This window comes from Myotis yumanensis, unplaced genomic scaffold, assembly GCF_028538775.1.
Source record: "Myotis yumanensis isolate MYYU_CA2020_CCGP unplaced genomic scaffold, mMyoYum1.0.hap1 SCAF_23, whole genome shotgun sequence".
NCBI lineage: Eukaryota > Metazoa > Chordata > Mammalia > Chiroptera > Vespertilionidae > Myotis > Myotis yumanensis.
The window spans coordinates 7,885,620-7,901,946 of NW_027223774.1; the positions used below are offsets into that span (position 1 = coordinate 7,885,620).

The 16,327-nt window shown below is 53.7% G+C and overlaps 1 protein-coding gene across 1 annotated transcript; it reads right to left on the reverse strand.

Annotated features, from left to right (window-relative positions):
- Positions 1-1,429: 1,429 nt before the first annotated feature.
- On the reverse strand, positions 1,430-11,430 carry NAPSA (napsin A aspartic peptidase). Its single transcript, XM_070402625.1, has 9 exons — positions 11,313-11,430; positions 8,263-8,404; positions 8,051-8,174; positions 7,754-7,872; positions 7,238-7,437; positions 4,879-5,001; positions 4,335-4,476; positions 1,948-2,046; positions 1,430-1,731 (listed from the first exon to the last, which is right to left on the reverse strand). The coding sequence occupies exons 1-9, from the start codon at positions 11,396-11,398 to the stop codon at positions 1,492-1,494; spliced, it is 1,275 nt and encodes a 424-aa protein (XP_070258726.1). The 5' UTR covers positions 11,399-11,430; the 3' UTR covers positions 1,430-1,491.
- Positions 11,431-16,327: the final 4,897 nt, after the last annotated feature.

A 16,327-nucleotide genomic window follows, 5' to 3' on the forward strand; every position in this document is an offset into this window, starting at 1 on the left:
AGGGGATCAAGTTACCAAATCAGCGTTTTTTGCAAAGGTCAGGTGTGTGAGAAGGTGCGGGCTGGGGTGGGGGTGGGGGGCTGGATAGGGGAGCGTATGGCACCAGACCCTGGAATGGAGACCATGAGAGGCGGGAGGCGGCCTGGGGCCAGGAGTAACCGGGTGGTCCAGGTTCCATCAGGCCCTGGGAAACTGGATGCCGTCACTCCCTCATGGCTGTCCCAGGCCCCCCGGAGTATGTGGGGGATTTGTGAGCTCGGATTCTCCACCCACGCAGGGCCGGAGTGAGTGGGGGACTTCTGGAGGCATAATGAGGGCTCGGTTAGGAGACCAGTGCAGGTGGACTTGATTTTTGGCCCCTGGCATCAGGTTGGGGCAGGCCCATGTCTGTCCGCGTCCTTAGATCGTTTCCCCATCCCTTCTCCTTCCCAAACCATCCTTTCCCAGGTCCTCAAGGCACAACATTCCTGAACGCTCCCAACTCCCACCTGTCATCCTCTGCGTCCCTTCCTAACTCTCCCTTCCGCGTTCCCCAAAGCCCTGGAATTGGGGGACTTCTAGGATATTGTTCCTTCTCCCCATTCCTGTCGGTTCCAAATCCAGGAAAGAAGGTCTCCCAGATACTAAGCTGAAAATGTGGGGACTCTGCCCACGATCCTTGGTCCCCCGAGACCCTCCAAACATCTTGCGCCCCCCCCCCCAAATAGATCGTTACTGAGGGGGAATCTCTCCGCTGTAATTTCTGAGTCCCCGTCTCCCGAGTCCCCCGCCTCCACAACTAGGATTTGGGCTGCCTCACCGCCCCGGTTCCCTGAGCCTTCTACCCCTCTCTGTACTCACCCCAAGTCGAGGCGGGGCGGGGATGGGGGAATCCGGGGCTGGCGATGGGGGGAGGGGTGACCCAGCTCTGGGCAGCAAAAGGCTGCGTAGGGGGAGTGACATCATCGCCGGAGGAGGGGCAGCACAGCGCCCCCAACCCAGGGGCTTCATGCCCCGCCTTTATGGGGTCGGAGAACCCAAGAAGAGAGAGGAGGAACAGGAGATGAAGTCTGCGGGAACGATATCCCCTCCTCTTAGAATAAGAATCGGGAAACTCTTTACGATGTCATCCAACCCCCACTGCCACCTGTCGCTGCCGCCGCGACCTGTCGCCTCCCACGCATGTTGTGTCTGCGCCCGCCCCCAAGGCCGTGAACACTGCCCGAACTACAACGTCCGTGATGCTCCGCGATGCCGGGAGCCTTTGACGAGAGGCAGTGTAGGCGCAGGGCTTTATGGGACTCGTAGTATAAGACACCCGCACCAGCGCGAGCCCTGAAGAAAAGGAGCGATACCTTTATCCTTCCTTTCCTCGACTACCGAGAGCCAGACACTAGTTTTTCTCCCCCAAAATTGCGCACTTAAATAGAAGCTACTCAGGTGGGTTCAATGGAAATAGCGAATTTTTTATTGAGTAGCGGGACCTCGGCTTATCACCCAGTGCGCATGCGTCTAACCGGGGCGTCGTCGGGAGAACTGCGCCTGCGTGAGCCCCCTGCCGAGCGGTCCGGCGCTGCGAGGGCGAGCGCGCGCCAGCCCCACTCGGGCGCCTTTCTTCACGTCCCCGCGGTCGAAGACCGCCACGTAGCTGCGCAGGAAGACATCGCCGAGGATCCAGAGGGGCCCGCTCGGCGGGGGCACGTCCAGGGCCTGGAAGCCTAGCAGACAGACGCGGGCGCCACCCCGAGCGATCTGCAAGGTGACACGCCGGGGGCGTCACGCCCACCGAGCCTGCTGCTTCCCCGGAAGCCAGAGCTCCGCCCCGCCCGCTACCCCGGGGCACAGTCCAGGTTCCTCTGGCCCCTACTCGGTCCTTGTGAGTGTGAGGTCTTACTCCCAGCTCCACCCTTTGAGACCCCTCCCCCCGACTTACCGCGTCCCCCTGACGTCATTCTGACCGCTGCCTACCTGGATGACGTAGTCCTGGGAGGTGAGGTTAAACCAGACACCCCCGAGGCTGAAGGACACGGGAGGGAGCGTGGGGATGATCGAGCACTCGATGATGTACTGCGGAGGAGAGGGACGAGTGGAGGTGAGGGCCCCAGGGCCGTAGGTGACTGGGCAGCTGGGTATTCGGAACCTGGGAGTCGGACCCTGCTGCCTCCTCTAGCCTTCACATCTCTTCTGTTACCCTGTGTGCTTGTCGCCACAGCCCCTGGCCTCCTGTTGCATCAGACCTTCTTTTCCTCTGTCTAATTGTAGATCAAAAACTGGTGGCCCTTACCCAGCCGGTGTGGCCCAATGGTTGAGCATCAGCCCACTCACCTAGAGGTCACCAGTTCTATTCCCCATCAGGGCACATGCCTGGGTTGCGCGCTCAATCCCCAGTAGGGGGCGTGCGGGAGACAGTTGATGTTGCCCTCTCATGGATGTTTCTATCTCTCCCTCAACCTTCCACTCTCTCTAAAGTCATAATTTTTTTAAAAGAGACATTAAAAAAAAAAACCTGGTAGCCCGTTTTGGAGTGCCCAGGTGTATTTAATTTGTCTTACACTGGGTCTAAAGTGATTTTTGAAAGATTTTTTAAAATAATATTTTTATTGATTTCAGAGAGGAAGGGAGAGGAAGAGAGCTAGAAACATCAATGATGAGAATCATTGATTGGCTGCCTTCTGCATGCCCCCTACTGGGGATTGAGCCCGGAAACCCACGTATGTGCCCTTGACGGGAATCGAACCTGCGATCCTTCAGTCTGAAGGCGGAAACTCTATCTACTGAGCCACGCCAGCTAGGGCTAAAATATTTTTATTGATTTCAGAGAGGAAGGGAGTTGGAGAGAGAGATAGAAACATCAATGATAAGAGAGACTCATTGATTGGCTGCCTCCTGCACGCTCCCTACTGGGGATCCAGCCCTCGCCGGGACCAGGAATGGAACTGTGGTCTTTGCTCAACCACTGAGCCACATGGGCCAGGCTAAAATGGTTTAAAAATTCATTACCACCTGTATGCCAGCGCGGTACAGGTTGTATCCTATGGATCCCGCTGCTGTGCAACCTTATACACGTTCCTTAACCTCTCTCTGCTCAGTTCCCAATCTGAACATGTAGACGGTGATAATACTCACCTTGTGTGACAAAGAAGCGAGTTCGCTTGGGAAAATGCCTGACACATAGTGAGTGCTATTATTATCTACAAGCCAGGGGCTTTCAAAAAACCAGCGATCTGGCTTTCCCCGGAGAGCAACCCTTGGCTGGAGCTGCGTAGCTGAGAGCTACCCTTTTCGATGGATGGGGTAGGTGCCCCCTCCAGTGTACCTCAATTTCCACCACTCCCAAGGTCCAAATAATACAGTATTTGACTATTATTAACAACCCTAGACGTTTCTCTTCCTGAAAAACCAATAGGAATGACCTCGTCGGGAAGACAGGAAATTCTGAGAACAGGGCTGATGATAACATCAACAGACAGGCATCAAGGCGCTGTTCCAAGCACCTTAAGTGGATGTATCGATTCAGTCCTCAAAACACACCTGAGAAGTGGGCATTAGTAACCCCATTTTAGAGATTGGGAAACTGAGGCCAAGGAATGTTAAGTGGCCTGTCCAAGATCACAGAGCCACCCTGGGCCACGCACAGCCACAACCCCTGTGACCTCCCAGTTCCTTTAGCTCATTACAGGCCTACAGACGTCCTAGGCGTTCACTGGAACCTCAGCAACTGAGTTTTCTCCACCCTCAGAAGCGCCAAAGAGCACAGGGATGGAGTCACAGAAATTCAGACCTGGAAGGACCCGGGCACAGCAAGGCCGGAGGTGGACGTGGGGGCAGCTCTTAGGTTGCACCGAACCCCACTCCATGCGGGAAACACCCTTGGTGTGGCTTCCGGGAGCCTCCCCCCTCCAGGCGCTCCTTCCTGCCTCTGGCTGCTCCTGTCCTGTCCCCACTTTCGCTCCAGGGGGTTGTTCCCCCAGGATGTTCCTGGGACCCCTTCTGTCTCAGCTTTCCATGGCTGTGATTACTGTCTGAGGGCTGGTGGCCCCTAAATGTGGTGCCTGAGCTTCTTCCACGCGTCCCCCCGACAGCCCCGGGACCCCTAGCCTTCTCACTCCCATCCAGTCCTGCACAGACCTCTGTCATCATCCCCTCCCTTCCACTGAGTCACTCAGTGCAGACGCGTGGGAGGTGTCCTGCTTCCTCCCACTTCCCCCGGCCGGTCACACCGCCCGGTGCCGTCTGCCCTGAATGCCTCCTGGCCACCCAGTTGTCACCTGTGGGCCCCAGCATCCTGCTCAGGTTCTGCCATTAAACCCCTATCAGCCTCCCCAGCCCTCCCCCAGCAGACACTGGGTCCTCACCTTCCCCAACAGGGGGAACCCCCCGATGGCTCTGTGCAGGGCCCGGATCTCCTCAGTGGGTCCCGTGATGAGAGATGTGCCTGTGTCCAGAATGGCAGGACAGCCCTGGGCACAAAGAGTCAGCCCTGTGCCCACCGTCACACTGTGATGTAGAAGGGGCAGTCATTAGAGCCAGTGTTGGAGGAGTCCAGGCCCCCAGCCCTCCTCCCTCAGACCCGGGAGCCCAGGCCCCCAGCCCCACCTCCCTCAGACCCAGGAGTCCAGGCCCCCAGCCCCTCCTCCCTCAGACCCAGGAGTCCAGGCCCCCAGCCCCTCCTCCCTCAGACCCAGGGGTCCAGGCCCCCAACCCTCCTCCCTCAGACCCAGGAGTCCAGGCCCCCAGCCCCTCCTCTCTCAGACCCAGGAGCCCAGGCCCCCAGCCCCTCCTCCCTCAGACCCAGGAGCCCAGCCACCAGCTCCCTTCCCGCCAGGACACTGGAGAGCAATCTCAACACCCCCGCCCCCCAACACCCACCCCTGCCAACCTAGCAGGCAGGTCCCTCACCGCTCCATGTGGATCTGCCAGTAGGCAGGGACCGTGACTGGGACGTAGGTGAGGGGTGGGATGTAGTGTGCTGGGTCCGAACCACCCAGAACCAGCTCTCCTCCTTCGGCCGCTTCAGTGTCCCTGCAGAGACAAGAGTGCTGCAGTGTCACTGGAGTTTGCCCTGCCAGCCGCCCCCAGCCCCCACCCCCCCCCCAGTGGCCAAGGGAGGGACTTTCTGACAATGGGGTGGTTTCTGGGCTCTAGCTGTGCAGTGAGATGCAGGCAGGGCCTCCGTGTTGGAACTGGAAGTGAGAAGAAGTGCAGCATTTCTTGCTGATGAGGATTTAAAATATATATATATATATATATATATATATATATATATATATATATATATATTGTTATTGATTTCAGAGAGGAAGGGAGAGGGATAGAGACATAGAAACATCATCCATGAGAGAGAATCATGGATTGGCCGCCTCCGGCACGCCCCCTAGTGGGGATCGAACCCGAGACCCTTTGGTCTGCAGGCCGATGCTCTATCCACTGAGCCAAACCGACCAGGGCAGTGTTGAGGATTTTATGGTCTTGCAGGCTGCCTGGGGTGGGAGTGGGACTTCCTGATTTGGCTGGGGGAGGTAGAACCTTTGGGAGTAAATTTTAATGAGTTTATTTGAGCTAAAACTGACACCATAGGCCAGGGAGCAAGATCTCAAATGTTCCTTGTGGGGGCAGAGTGGGGGACAGAGTGGGGGGCAGGCGGTGCGGCGTGGATTTAAGTAGAGCATTGGGGTTTCTGGCCTGACTCTGAAGGTGTATGTGATTGTGGTAGAGTGGGGTGGCTTCCTAGTGGATGGGGAGACTATTTGAATTCCATGTCTTGCAATTCAGAGGCCATAGCTTTCCTGAGTTGGCTGAGAGTGATGGGGGTGGGGGCGGGTCTTCCTGGAGGTGTGGGAGGGCAGGATCTACTAAGTGGGTGACTCCTGAGTAGGTTAAGGTCAGAATCACTGAATGGGTGTAGGATTTTCTGTCTGTGGGAGATGGGCCTGGGCAGGAAGGGGGAGGCCCCTGGACTGTCTGAGCATAAAGCTGAGCTTCCTAAGAGGTAAATGGGTCTTCTCGGATTAAAACGAGCAATTCCTGCCCTGGCTGGTTTGGCTCAGTGGATAGAGTGTTGGCCTGTGGACTGCAGTTTCCTGGGTTCAGTTCCCGTCAAGGGCACATGCCCAGGTTGCGGGCTCCATCCCCAGTGGGAGGCCTGCAGGGGCAGCCAGTCAATGATTCTCATCGTTGATGTTTCTCTCTCCTTCTTCCTTCTTTGAGATCAAGAAAAATGTATTTTTAAAATATGGGCAGTTCCTGACTTCTGGAGTGTTCTACAATGGAAGGCGGGCTTTCATTATGGTGAAGAAGGATTCTCTTTTTAAAAATATATATATATTGATTTTTACAGGGAGGAAGGGAGAGAAATAGAGAGTTAGAAACATCAATCAGCTGCCTTCTGCACATCTCCTACTGGGGATGTGCCCGCAACCCAGGTATATGCCCTTGACCGGAATCGAACCCGGGACCTTTCAGTCTGCAGGCCAACGCTCTATCCACTGAGCCAAACCAGTTTCGGCTGGAGAAGGATTCTTAACTTGAGTATTTGACTGGGTCGGGCGTGGAATTTCCCGATCTGAGTTGGAAACACGGAGCTTTTTAACTGATGATGAGTTTCCTGAGTATATTTTTGGGTGTTGCTTAGTGAGTGGGACTTATTTATCGGGGTCAGGTGTTTCTTCTTATTTTTTTTAAATATATTTTTATTGATTTCAGAGAGGAAGGAAGAGGGAGAGGGAGATAGAAACATCCATGACGAGAGAGAATCATGGATCGGCTGCCTCCTGCATGCCCCCTACTGGGGATGGAGCCCACAACCCGGGCATGTGCCCTTGACCGAAATCGAACCTGGGACCTTTCAGTTCACAGGCCGGCGCTCTATCCACTGAGCCAAACCCGTTAGGGTAGCGGTTCTCAACCTGTGGGGCGTGACCCCTTTGGGGGTCGAACGACCCTTTCACAGGGGTCGCCTAAGACCATCGGAAAACACCTATATAATTACATATTGTTTTTGTGATGAATCACTATGCTTTCATTATGTTCGATTTGTAACAATGAAATTGGGGGTCACCACAACATGAGGAACTGTATGAAAGGGTCGCGGCGTTAGGAAGGTTGAGAACCACTGGGCTAGGGCATCAGGTGTTTCTTATTTGGGTCATGTGACCTTGCTGTGCTGGGTGGATGACGTCCTAAACCTATACAGAGAGGAGCTCAGAGATTTCCTGAAGGCGGGCGGGGCCTCACGGGAAGGTAGACCCGCCCACATTACCTGTTGAGGTAGAAGGAGAAGACAGGCTTGTCCAGCAGACCTTGGTCCACCAGCGTGTCCAGTGGCGGCCGAACCCCTCCCACGGCCAGAACGGGAAAACCGAGGCCCAGTATCCCATCAAAGTGGGCAAACACGAAGGCCAGGCTGGGCTCCCACAGCGCCTCCCCGAAAACCACGGATGCATTCATGATCCCCCCAATCTAGGGGCAAGAGTCAAATGGGGCGAGTTATTTCTGCGAGGACATTTCCCTTATATCCCCGAGGGGTCCCCAACTAAGGCCTGAATCCGGGGAACGTCGGGAAACAACTCCAGCTGCCCGGGGAGCTTCAGTCCTCCCCCCCCCCCCCCCCCTCCCCGCCCCACCCACCCACCCTAAGGATCCCCACCCCTTTACCCGGGAAGCCCTGCCCATCTCCCCAGGAAGCTCCGCCTCCTCAAGCCCCTCCCTAAGCCAGACCATCTTAGACATTGGGGTTCGCCCAGCTTCAAGCCTTCCTGGGATCAAGGTCACTCACGGTCAGCTTGTCCTCACTCAGGATGCCGCTTAGCCGCCCAGAGCCATACTGAATGGCGAACTTGGTCCCGTTGGGCTTGAAGGTGCTGGAGGCTTTGGGGTCAAAGCGGTGGTGGAACCCTAGGTCAGAAGGTCAGAAGGTCAGAAGGTCAGGGGCCTGTCACTGGGGAGCAGAGTCTCCCTTGCAAGGGCGTGTCAGAAGAGAAGGGTGCCCCCAAATCCCTTGGGAAGCTAAGGCCTAGCCCCCTTCTCCCTTGAACCCCACTCATCCTTATTCTCCGCCCCCACGGAAGCTCACAGCAGGGCAGACTGAAGAAGCTGCATCTCCTGGACGGGACCCAGAGGTTGGAGGAGCCAGTGTCAAAGACGACAGAGAAGTTCTGGGGAGGCGTCCCCAGCCCAATGTTCCCATAATACTGGGCCTAAGGGCAAAACAAGGAAAAGGAGGAGGGTGAGTGAAGAACTTGACTTGAGGGCCGGAGAGCGGGGCTGTGGGGGACTGACACTCACGTTCATGTAATTGGAGAGAGGCACAAAGGCGGACTTGCCCCCCGGGGATGGGGCCCCCAGCCCGAGGGGCTCTTCTGGGCTCCCCCATCCCCTCAGTGGGTTCGGGGTCCTGCTCCTGGCGTAGACTCGGCGAAGAGGGATCCTGTGGGGAGGAGGATAGGGACAACTAGGAAGGTACCCTTCCCATAGACCAGTGGTTCTCAACCTTCCTAACGCCGCGACCCTTTCATACAGCTCCTCATGTTGTGGTGACCCCCAATTTCATTGTGACAAATGGAACATAATAAAAGCATAGCGATTCATCACAAAAACAATATGTAATTATATATGTGTTTTCCGATGGTCTTAGGCGACCCTGTGAAAGGGTCGTTCGACCTCCAAAGGGGTCGCGACCCACAGGTTGAGAACCCCTGCCATAGACCTTCTATCAGTCTTTCCCAGATCCTCTATAATAAAAGCTTAATATGCTAAGTGGCCAGTTGTCTGGTCGTCCGTTCAACCAATCAAAGCGTAATATGCTAATGGTATGCTAAGGCCACTCAACTGCTTGCTATGACGTGCACTGACCACCAGGGGCAGACAGTCCCACCGGTAGGTTAGCTTGCTGCTGGGGTCAGGCCCATTGGGACTGAGTGACATGCCCTGGAGCACTCCCGGGTCCCTCCCCGGCCCTGGAGTCCCTCGGCCTGGCCTGCGCCCTCTTGCAATCCGGAACCCCTTGGGGGATGTCGGAGAGCCGATTTCAGCCCGATCCCGCAGGCCAGGCTGAGGGACCCCACTGGTGCACAAATGCACCAGGCCTCTAGTAGAATATGATGCAAAGCAAACATCTTCGTGGCCCTACAGACAGGAACAGTCATTACCAGAAACGCTACCAAACACCGACCAGACCATGATGGCACATTTCCCCAAGACTTTACAAGAGCAAACCAGCCGAAACAGACCCACCCCAAAAGCTTTCCGTAAGAGACCCGTTCCAATGAACATAAAATAACACTCACAAAGGTTTCCAAAGACCCTACATAAAACTAGTCTTTATTTAAAAAATCCTCACATGCTTTAGTTGATGGCATTGGAGACTGTTTCTCCCACCATTGGGGGTGGGGGGGAGATATAAGCACCAAATCCCAATTTCACTCTTTATACTAAAACTAGAGGCCCGATGCACGAAATTCATGCAAGAGTAGGCCTTCCTTCCCCCCCAGCTTCTGGCACCGGCTTTCCTCTGGCACCGGGACCCGGGCTTCCCTCGCAGCCCCAGCTTCGTCCGGAAGGTCGTCCAGTCTAATTAGCATATTATGCTTTTATTATTATAGATTATTATTATAGACACATTCCAGACATATCAACAACCTGATGTGAAATGTAAAATGGTCAGAAGCAAGATGTTTAAATAGCCCGGCCGGTGTGGCTCAATTGGTTGAGCATCATCCCATGCACCAGGAAGTTGCCGGTTCGATTCCCGGTCGGGGCACATGCCCGGGTTGCAGGCTTGATCCCTGGTGTGGGGGTGGGGGCGGGGTGTGCAGGAGGCAACAGATTGCTGTTCTGCTCTCACATCAATGTTTCTCTCTCTTCCTCTCTCCGCTCCCGTCCTCTCTCTCTAAAATCAATACAAGCACTTTTATTTATTTATTTTTTTAAATATATTTTATTGATTTTTTACAGAGAGGAAGGGAGAGGGATAGAGAGTTAGAAACATTGATGAGAGAGAAACATCCATCAGCTGCCTCCTGCACACTCCCTTCTGGGGATGTGCCCACAACCAAGGCTCTATCCACTGAGCCAAACGGTTAGGGCAATACAAGCACTTTTAAAAGTTCCAAGCGCTTAGCTTCTGGTGGAGCAGATCTGGGAGGGGCCTGCGAAGTCGGGGTGCTGTTGGCTGGACAACACTCAGAGAATCACTCTCTACGGACGGCCGGACTTGGGGAATAAGGGCCATGACCTATTAGGTAACACGAGCAGGTTAGCCAACCTCGGGTGCAGTGCTAGCTCTTGTACCTGCCTGTAGTCACTCCTGGAGCCCTGCCCCCCTCACTGCCTTGCTCCCCTCCACCCCCCACCCCACCCCCCATCCCCGTGACTCCCTGACTGGCCCTTGAGAGACTCAGGAATGTGAAGTGGGGAAAAGGGCTCCTGGAGCAGTGCACCCCTCCTCCCCATCCGGAGTTTCTGCGGGTGGGGAGAGGAAGGGAGAGATTGGGGTGGCACTGGCCGGATTGGGGGGGATCATCGGGGTCCCCCAAAACTGGGCTTACTGAGACCCGAACAATTTGGAAGATGCGAGTCAGAGGGAGTGTCCGCCTATAGGTCCCGGACCTGGGTCCCTGTCCCTGCGGGGAGGTGTTTCACCGCCTGGAGACCCCAGTACCAGCTCATCAGAGCTCCCCAGACCATGAAGGGAGAAGAGGGGAGGGTCCCCAGTCAAGGGTTTCGGGGCTGGAGGATCTTGGACTAAAAGGGCTGAGGTCTGCCCTGACCGGTTTTGCTCAGTGGATAGAGCATCGGCCTGCAGACTCAAGGGTCCCAGGTTCGATTCCGGTCAAGGGCGTGTACCTTGGTTGCGGGCACATCCCCAGTAGGGGGCATGCAGGAGGCAGCTGGTGGATGCTTCTCTCTCATCGATGTTTCTAACTCTCTCTCCCTCTCCCTTCCTGTCTGTAAAAAATCAATAAAATATATTTAAAAAAATAAAATAAAAGGGCTGGGGTCTGCCCTGGTGAGTGCTGCTCAGTGGTTAGGGAGTGGCCTGCAAATTGCAGGGTCGGGGGTTCCATTCCCGGTCAAGGGCACCTACCAGGGTTCTGCAGGTTCATCCCAGCCACAGTCAGGGCGCCTGCAGGAGGCAACCAGTGGATGTGTCTCTCTCACATCGATGTTTCTCTCTCTCTCCCTCCCCTCCCTCCCTTCCAGTCTCTCTCTCTAAAAAAAAAAAAAATCAGTGGGGTCTTAGGACACGGCAGGGTGGTGCCCCTGGGGTGGAGAGTCCCGTGAAGGGGAAGGAGGGGAGAGTCCGTCCCAGGTTTGGGGGTGGGGGTCCCCAGTACCGGATCAGCGCGGCGCCGGCGGGCCCCGCGGTCAGCAGTGGCGGCAGCAGCAGCAGCAGCAGCAGCGGGGGTGGTGGCAGTGACATCTCTGGGGACGGGTGTGGGCCCTGACTCCCCAGCTCCTTTTTCTCTCTCCTGAGACTCCGCCCTGCTCACCGCCCACCTCGGGCTTTGGAGGTGACAGCGGCCTGAGCCCCTGGGGGGCGGGGTGTGTGTGTGACACAGGAGGAAGCGGGGAGTGGGGGTGTTTGTGGACGGATGTGCGGAGTATTTTTGGAGTTTGCAGAAGCATTATCCAGTGTCACTGTCGCGCCTCACTCCCAACTTTGGTGGCGGTGATGACCTGTGTGTGTGTGGGGGGGTGTCTCCTGCACCCCCAGCCCCCATCTGTGAGCGCCTCCGGCTTTAGCGTGTCACTTCCACTTCCCTTTTCTGAGATTCATTAACCACAAGGGTTTTCTTGAGCAAGCGAAGCGGTGGGTGCGGAGTTGATGGAAGGGCTGGGGGAAGGGAGAGAGGACCAGACCTGACTTCCTCCTTCCCCTGTCAGGTGGGACCTCCAGAGGGTAAGAACCCCCCCCCCCACACACACACACACAGACCTCTGTTTTATTGGGAAAATAACTGCAACACAAAAATCGCCTACAGCCCCACCACCACCTGAAAAAGCATAGTCCTGGCCGGGTAGCACATTGGTTAGAGCACCCTGCAACGTTGGTGTATCAGTCAGGATGACGCTCTAACCAACTGAGCTACCCAGCCAGGGCTAAAATGCACAAACCTTTTTTTTTTTTTTTTTTTAATCCTCACCCAAACATATTTTTTCCATTGATTTTTTAAAATATATTTTTTATTGATTTTTTACAGGGAGGAAGGGAGAGGGATAGAGAGTTAGAAACATCGATGAGAGAGAAACATCAATCAGCTGCCTCCTGCATACCCCCCACCGGGGATGTGCCCGCAACCAAGGCACATGCCCTTGACCGGAATCGAACCTGGGACCTTTCAGTCCTCAGGCCAACGCTCTATCCACTGAGCCAAACCGGTTAGGGCTTTCCATTGATTTTTAGAGAGAGTGGAAGGAAGAAACAGAGGAAGGGAGGGAAGGAGGGAGGGAGAGAGAGAAGGGGGAGAGAACCATTAATGTGAGAGAGACACATCGATTGGTTGCCTCCCGCATGAACTCCAACTGGGGCTGGGATTGAACCTGCAACCCAGGTACATGCCCTTGACTGGGAATCGAACCCGGGATCCTTCAGTGCACGGGCCAACCCTCTAACTGCTGAGCAACACCGGCTAGGGTTGAACTGCACAAATCATTTTTTTAAATATATTTTATTGATTTCTCCACAGAGAGGAAGGGAGAGGGATAGAGAGTTAGGAACATCAATGAGACAGAAACATCGATCAGCTGCCTCCTGCACACCCACCCCCCACTGGGGATGTGCCCGCAACCAAGGTACATGCCCTTGACCGGAATCGAACCTGGGACCCTTCAGTCCTCTGGCCGACGCTCTATCCACTGAACCAGACCGGTTAGGGCTGCACAAATCTTAAGTACACGGCACTATGGCTTTATTTCTTTTTATTTTTAAATACATTTTTATTAATTTCAGGGAGGAAGGAAAGGGAGAGAGATAGAAACATCAATGATGAGAGGAAAATCACTGATTGGCTGCGTCCTGCATGCTCCCCACTGCAGGTCGAGCCCACAACCTGGGCACGTGTCCTTGACCGGAATCGAACCTGGGACCCTTGAGTCTGCAGGTCGACGCTCTATCCACTGAGCCAAACCGGCCAGGGCAATGGCTTCATTTCTTTTCCCTGACATACTGTTATGAAGATTTTGAAGCAACGTTGAAAGAGTTACACAGCGAACCCCCTTACTCACCACCTGGCTGCTGCGATTAACATACTATGCCTGACTTCCTTCATTATATGTCTATCCGGACGTCCCTCTATCCATCCAGCAACCTATCTGCTCTCATTATATATTTCAAGTAAGTTGCCAACATCATGTACTTCACCCTTTAACTTAGGAGCATTTATGTGATCAGCTTACTGGGTTTTTATGTATATACCGGATCAAGATGTAACACATTTCCTGCTCCCCAGAAAGCTCTCTGTCGCTGTCTCCCAGTCAGTGTCCCCCAGACGAGTACCCTGATGGCTACGGCCACAGATTAGTTTCACCTATTCTTGAATGTCACATAAAATGAATCACATGAATTCTTCCTTGGTTTCCAATTTTTATCACTCAATTACATTTACTTATGCATTTTGTCTTTGTGAGTCTTTTTGTTGTTGTTATCAATTTTCATTGATTTTTAGAGTGAGTGAAAGGGAGGGAAGGAGGGGAGGAGAGAGAGAAAGAGGTGGAGAGAGAGAGAGAGAGAGAAACATTGATGTGAGAGAGACACATCGATTGGTTGCCTCCCGCATGAACCCTAACTGGGGCTGGGGATCAAACCTGCAATCCAGGTACGTGCCCTTGACCGGGAATCAAACTCAAGACCCTTCAGTGTACAGGCTGATGCTCTAACCACTGAGCCACCCCGACCAGGGCCAGAAAAAGAGCTTAAAAGAATACAGAGATGATTGCCAGAAACACAATAGAATGTTTACATTATTACAACCCTGTAAATGCTCTTTTCATTTACAAGACTTGGAAAACCCTACAGAAAAGCAGACTGGGGTGGGTGTACTAGTCAGCTAATGCTGTGTAACAAATCACCTCAAAATGGAGTGGTTTAAGACAGAAATAACCACGTTCTCTTCTGTGACCTCCCTGAGTTAGAAATTTGAAAGCAGCTTGGCCACGGGGTTGCAGACAGATGTCCGCCAAGGCTACCGTCATCTGACGGCTGGAGGATCTGCTTTTGGGATGGTGGGGACCCCAACTCTTGAACTTGGGTTTTTCTCTGTGTGTGTGTGTGTGTGTGTGTTTAGGTTGGTGTAGCCGGAAAGTCCCTTAGGTGGACCCTGGAGGAAAGGGATCTTAAGGATGGAGTTACAAAGGTGGGGGTGTCACAGGCAGACAAAGAGGTGGGTCTAAGATCCCCCCAAGTTTCAGAAATCTTCCTCAGCAGCACCCTGAGGAAGGGGGGACATTCAGGGAGATCCTAAAGGAACAAAGGCTCGAGGGTTGTGCAAATAATGATGCAAGAGAGAGGAGGAAATATCGCAAGAGGGAACGTTTTGAGTAGGGACAGGGGAAGGGAGTCGGCGCCTGAGTGGAGGGTTGGCCTCTTACCGCTTGTCCAAACACGGCCATGGCAGGGGCAGCCGCGTGAGGCCCTCTGTGCATGGGCTGGGGATGTCCCTGGGGTCGCTTCTATTTTGTTTTTTTGCAGAAAAAGAAGAAGTGAGAATGAAGAGAGGAAGGGGTCCTGGAGGCTGAGAAAGAGAAAGTGAAAAAATGATTTCTTGGCGACGGGAGAAGAGAATGGTGGGTTGCTTCTGAGTGTCCCCTTGATTTCTGCTGTCGCCCGTCTGAAGTCCTTTCTCTCGCAAGCTCAGCTGGGAGCGAACGGGCACAAGAAGGCAGGGAGTTCCTGCTCACCGGGCAAGGGGGTCCGAGTTATGTGCGCAAGGACTCGATCATGGTGGTTCACCGTAGAAGCTATGCGTTTGAAGAAGGAAGTGGAGGTGAAGGAAACAGAGAAAGCAAAAGGGTGGGGTCAAAGGAGCAGAGGTACCAGTGGCATTACAGAATGGAAAGGCCCTACCTGATTTGGTCCCACTCCCTCCCTGCTGTCAGCTCTTCCCGCTCTGCCTCACTCACCCCAATTCAGCCACACTGGCCTCCTTGCTCTTCCTCAGACACCCGAGACATGCTCCTGCCTCAGGACCTTTGCACAGGCTGATCTGCCTGAGAGTTTTCCCTCCAGAAAGCCCTGCTCTCTCTCCTCCTTCAAATTTTTGCTTAAATGTCACCTTCTGAGTGAAGTCAACCCTGACCACCCTGTGGAACATGGCAGCCATTCTCCCCCACAGTGTACCCTGATCTACATTTTTCATAGCCTCAAGGCTTTCTAACATGTCACTGACTCTAAGATGTCATCAGTTGTGAGCCATGTTCATGTTAGAATCAGTGATAGTGTCTATGTTGGTAATTTACTTATTATCTTTAATACCTGTTTCCCCCTCTTTTTTTAAGAGAGAGAGAGTGAAAGGGAGAAGGAGGAGGAGGAGGAGGAGGAGGAGGAGGAGGAGGAGAGAGAAACATCGATTGGTTGTCTCCCACAGGGCCCCAACCAGACCAGGGCTGGGGATCAAGCCTGCAACCGAGGTACATGCTCTAGACCGGAATTGAACCCGAGACCCTTCAGTCCATAGGCCAACGCTCTGCCCACTGAGCCAAACCGGCCAGGGCAGAATATTTTATCTTGACCCTTCAGGATCATCCCACCTGGATTCTGCACTATCCCAGTCCCAGCCTGCATTTCCCCAGATGGCCACATGGTGGCGGTGTGGTCCTAGTTACACACACACACACACACACACACACACACACACACACACACGAGTTTTTTGTGTGTTTTTTTCTTTTAAGGGTCCTAGTTTATGACTTCTTCAAACGTTATGAGCCATATTCCTAACAGCTAGAAAAGTAAAGATTTGTGATTATTCCCTAATCAGTACGAGGAAAGTGTTTTCTGATAGACTATTTTTTAAAAATATATTTTATTGATTTTTTACAGAGAGGACGGGAGAGGGATAGAGACTTAGAAACATCGATGAGAGAAACACCGATTAGCTGCCTCCTGCACACTCCCCACTGGGGATGTGCCCGCAACCAAGGTACATGCCCTTGACCGGAATCGAACCTGGGACCCTTGAGTCCACAGACCAACGCTCTATCCACTGAGCCAAACTGGTCAGGGCTGATAGACTATTTTTATATGAATTCCAGCAATACAGTTACATGTATTTTTCACGTACATTTCAACACACAGTTTTTGAAAGTCCTTTAAAAATTAGCCCTGATCAATGTTTCTAACTCTCTATCCCTA

What these genes read in the sequence shown, in the direction of transcription:
- NAPSA (XM_070402625.1), bottom strand. Translation starts at nt 11,398, where the DNA reads ATGTCACTGCCACCACCCCCGCTGCTGCTGCTGCTGCTGCTGCCGCCA. An exon ending in CTCTCTCCAATTACATGAAC is followed by an intron (nt 8,175 to 8,262) that starts GTGAGTGTCAGT and finishes TTTTGCCCTTAG; the next exon opens with GCCCAGTATTATGGGAACAT. An exon ending in GGTTCCCCCTGTTGGGGAAG is followed by an intron (nt 2,047 to 4,334) that starts GTGAGGACCCAG and finishes TCTCCTCCGCAG; the next exon opens with TACATCATCGAGTGCTCGAT.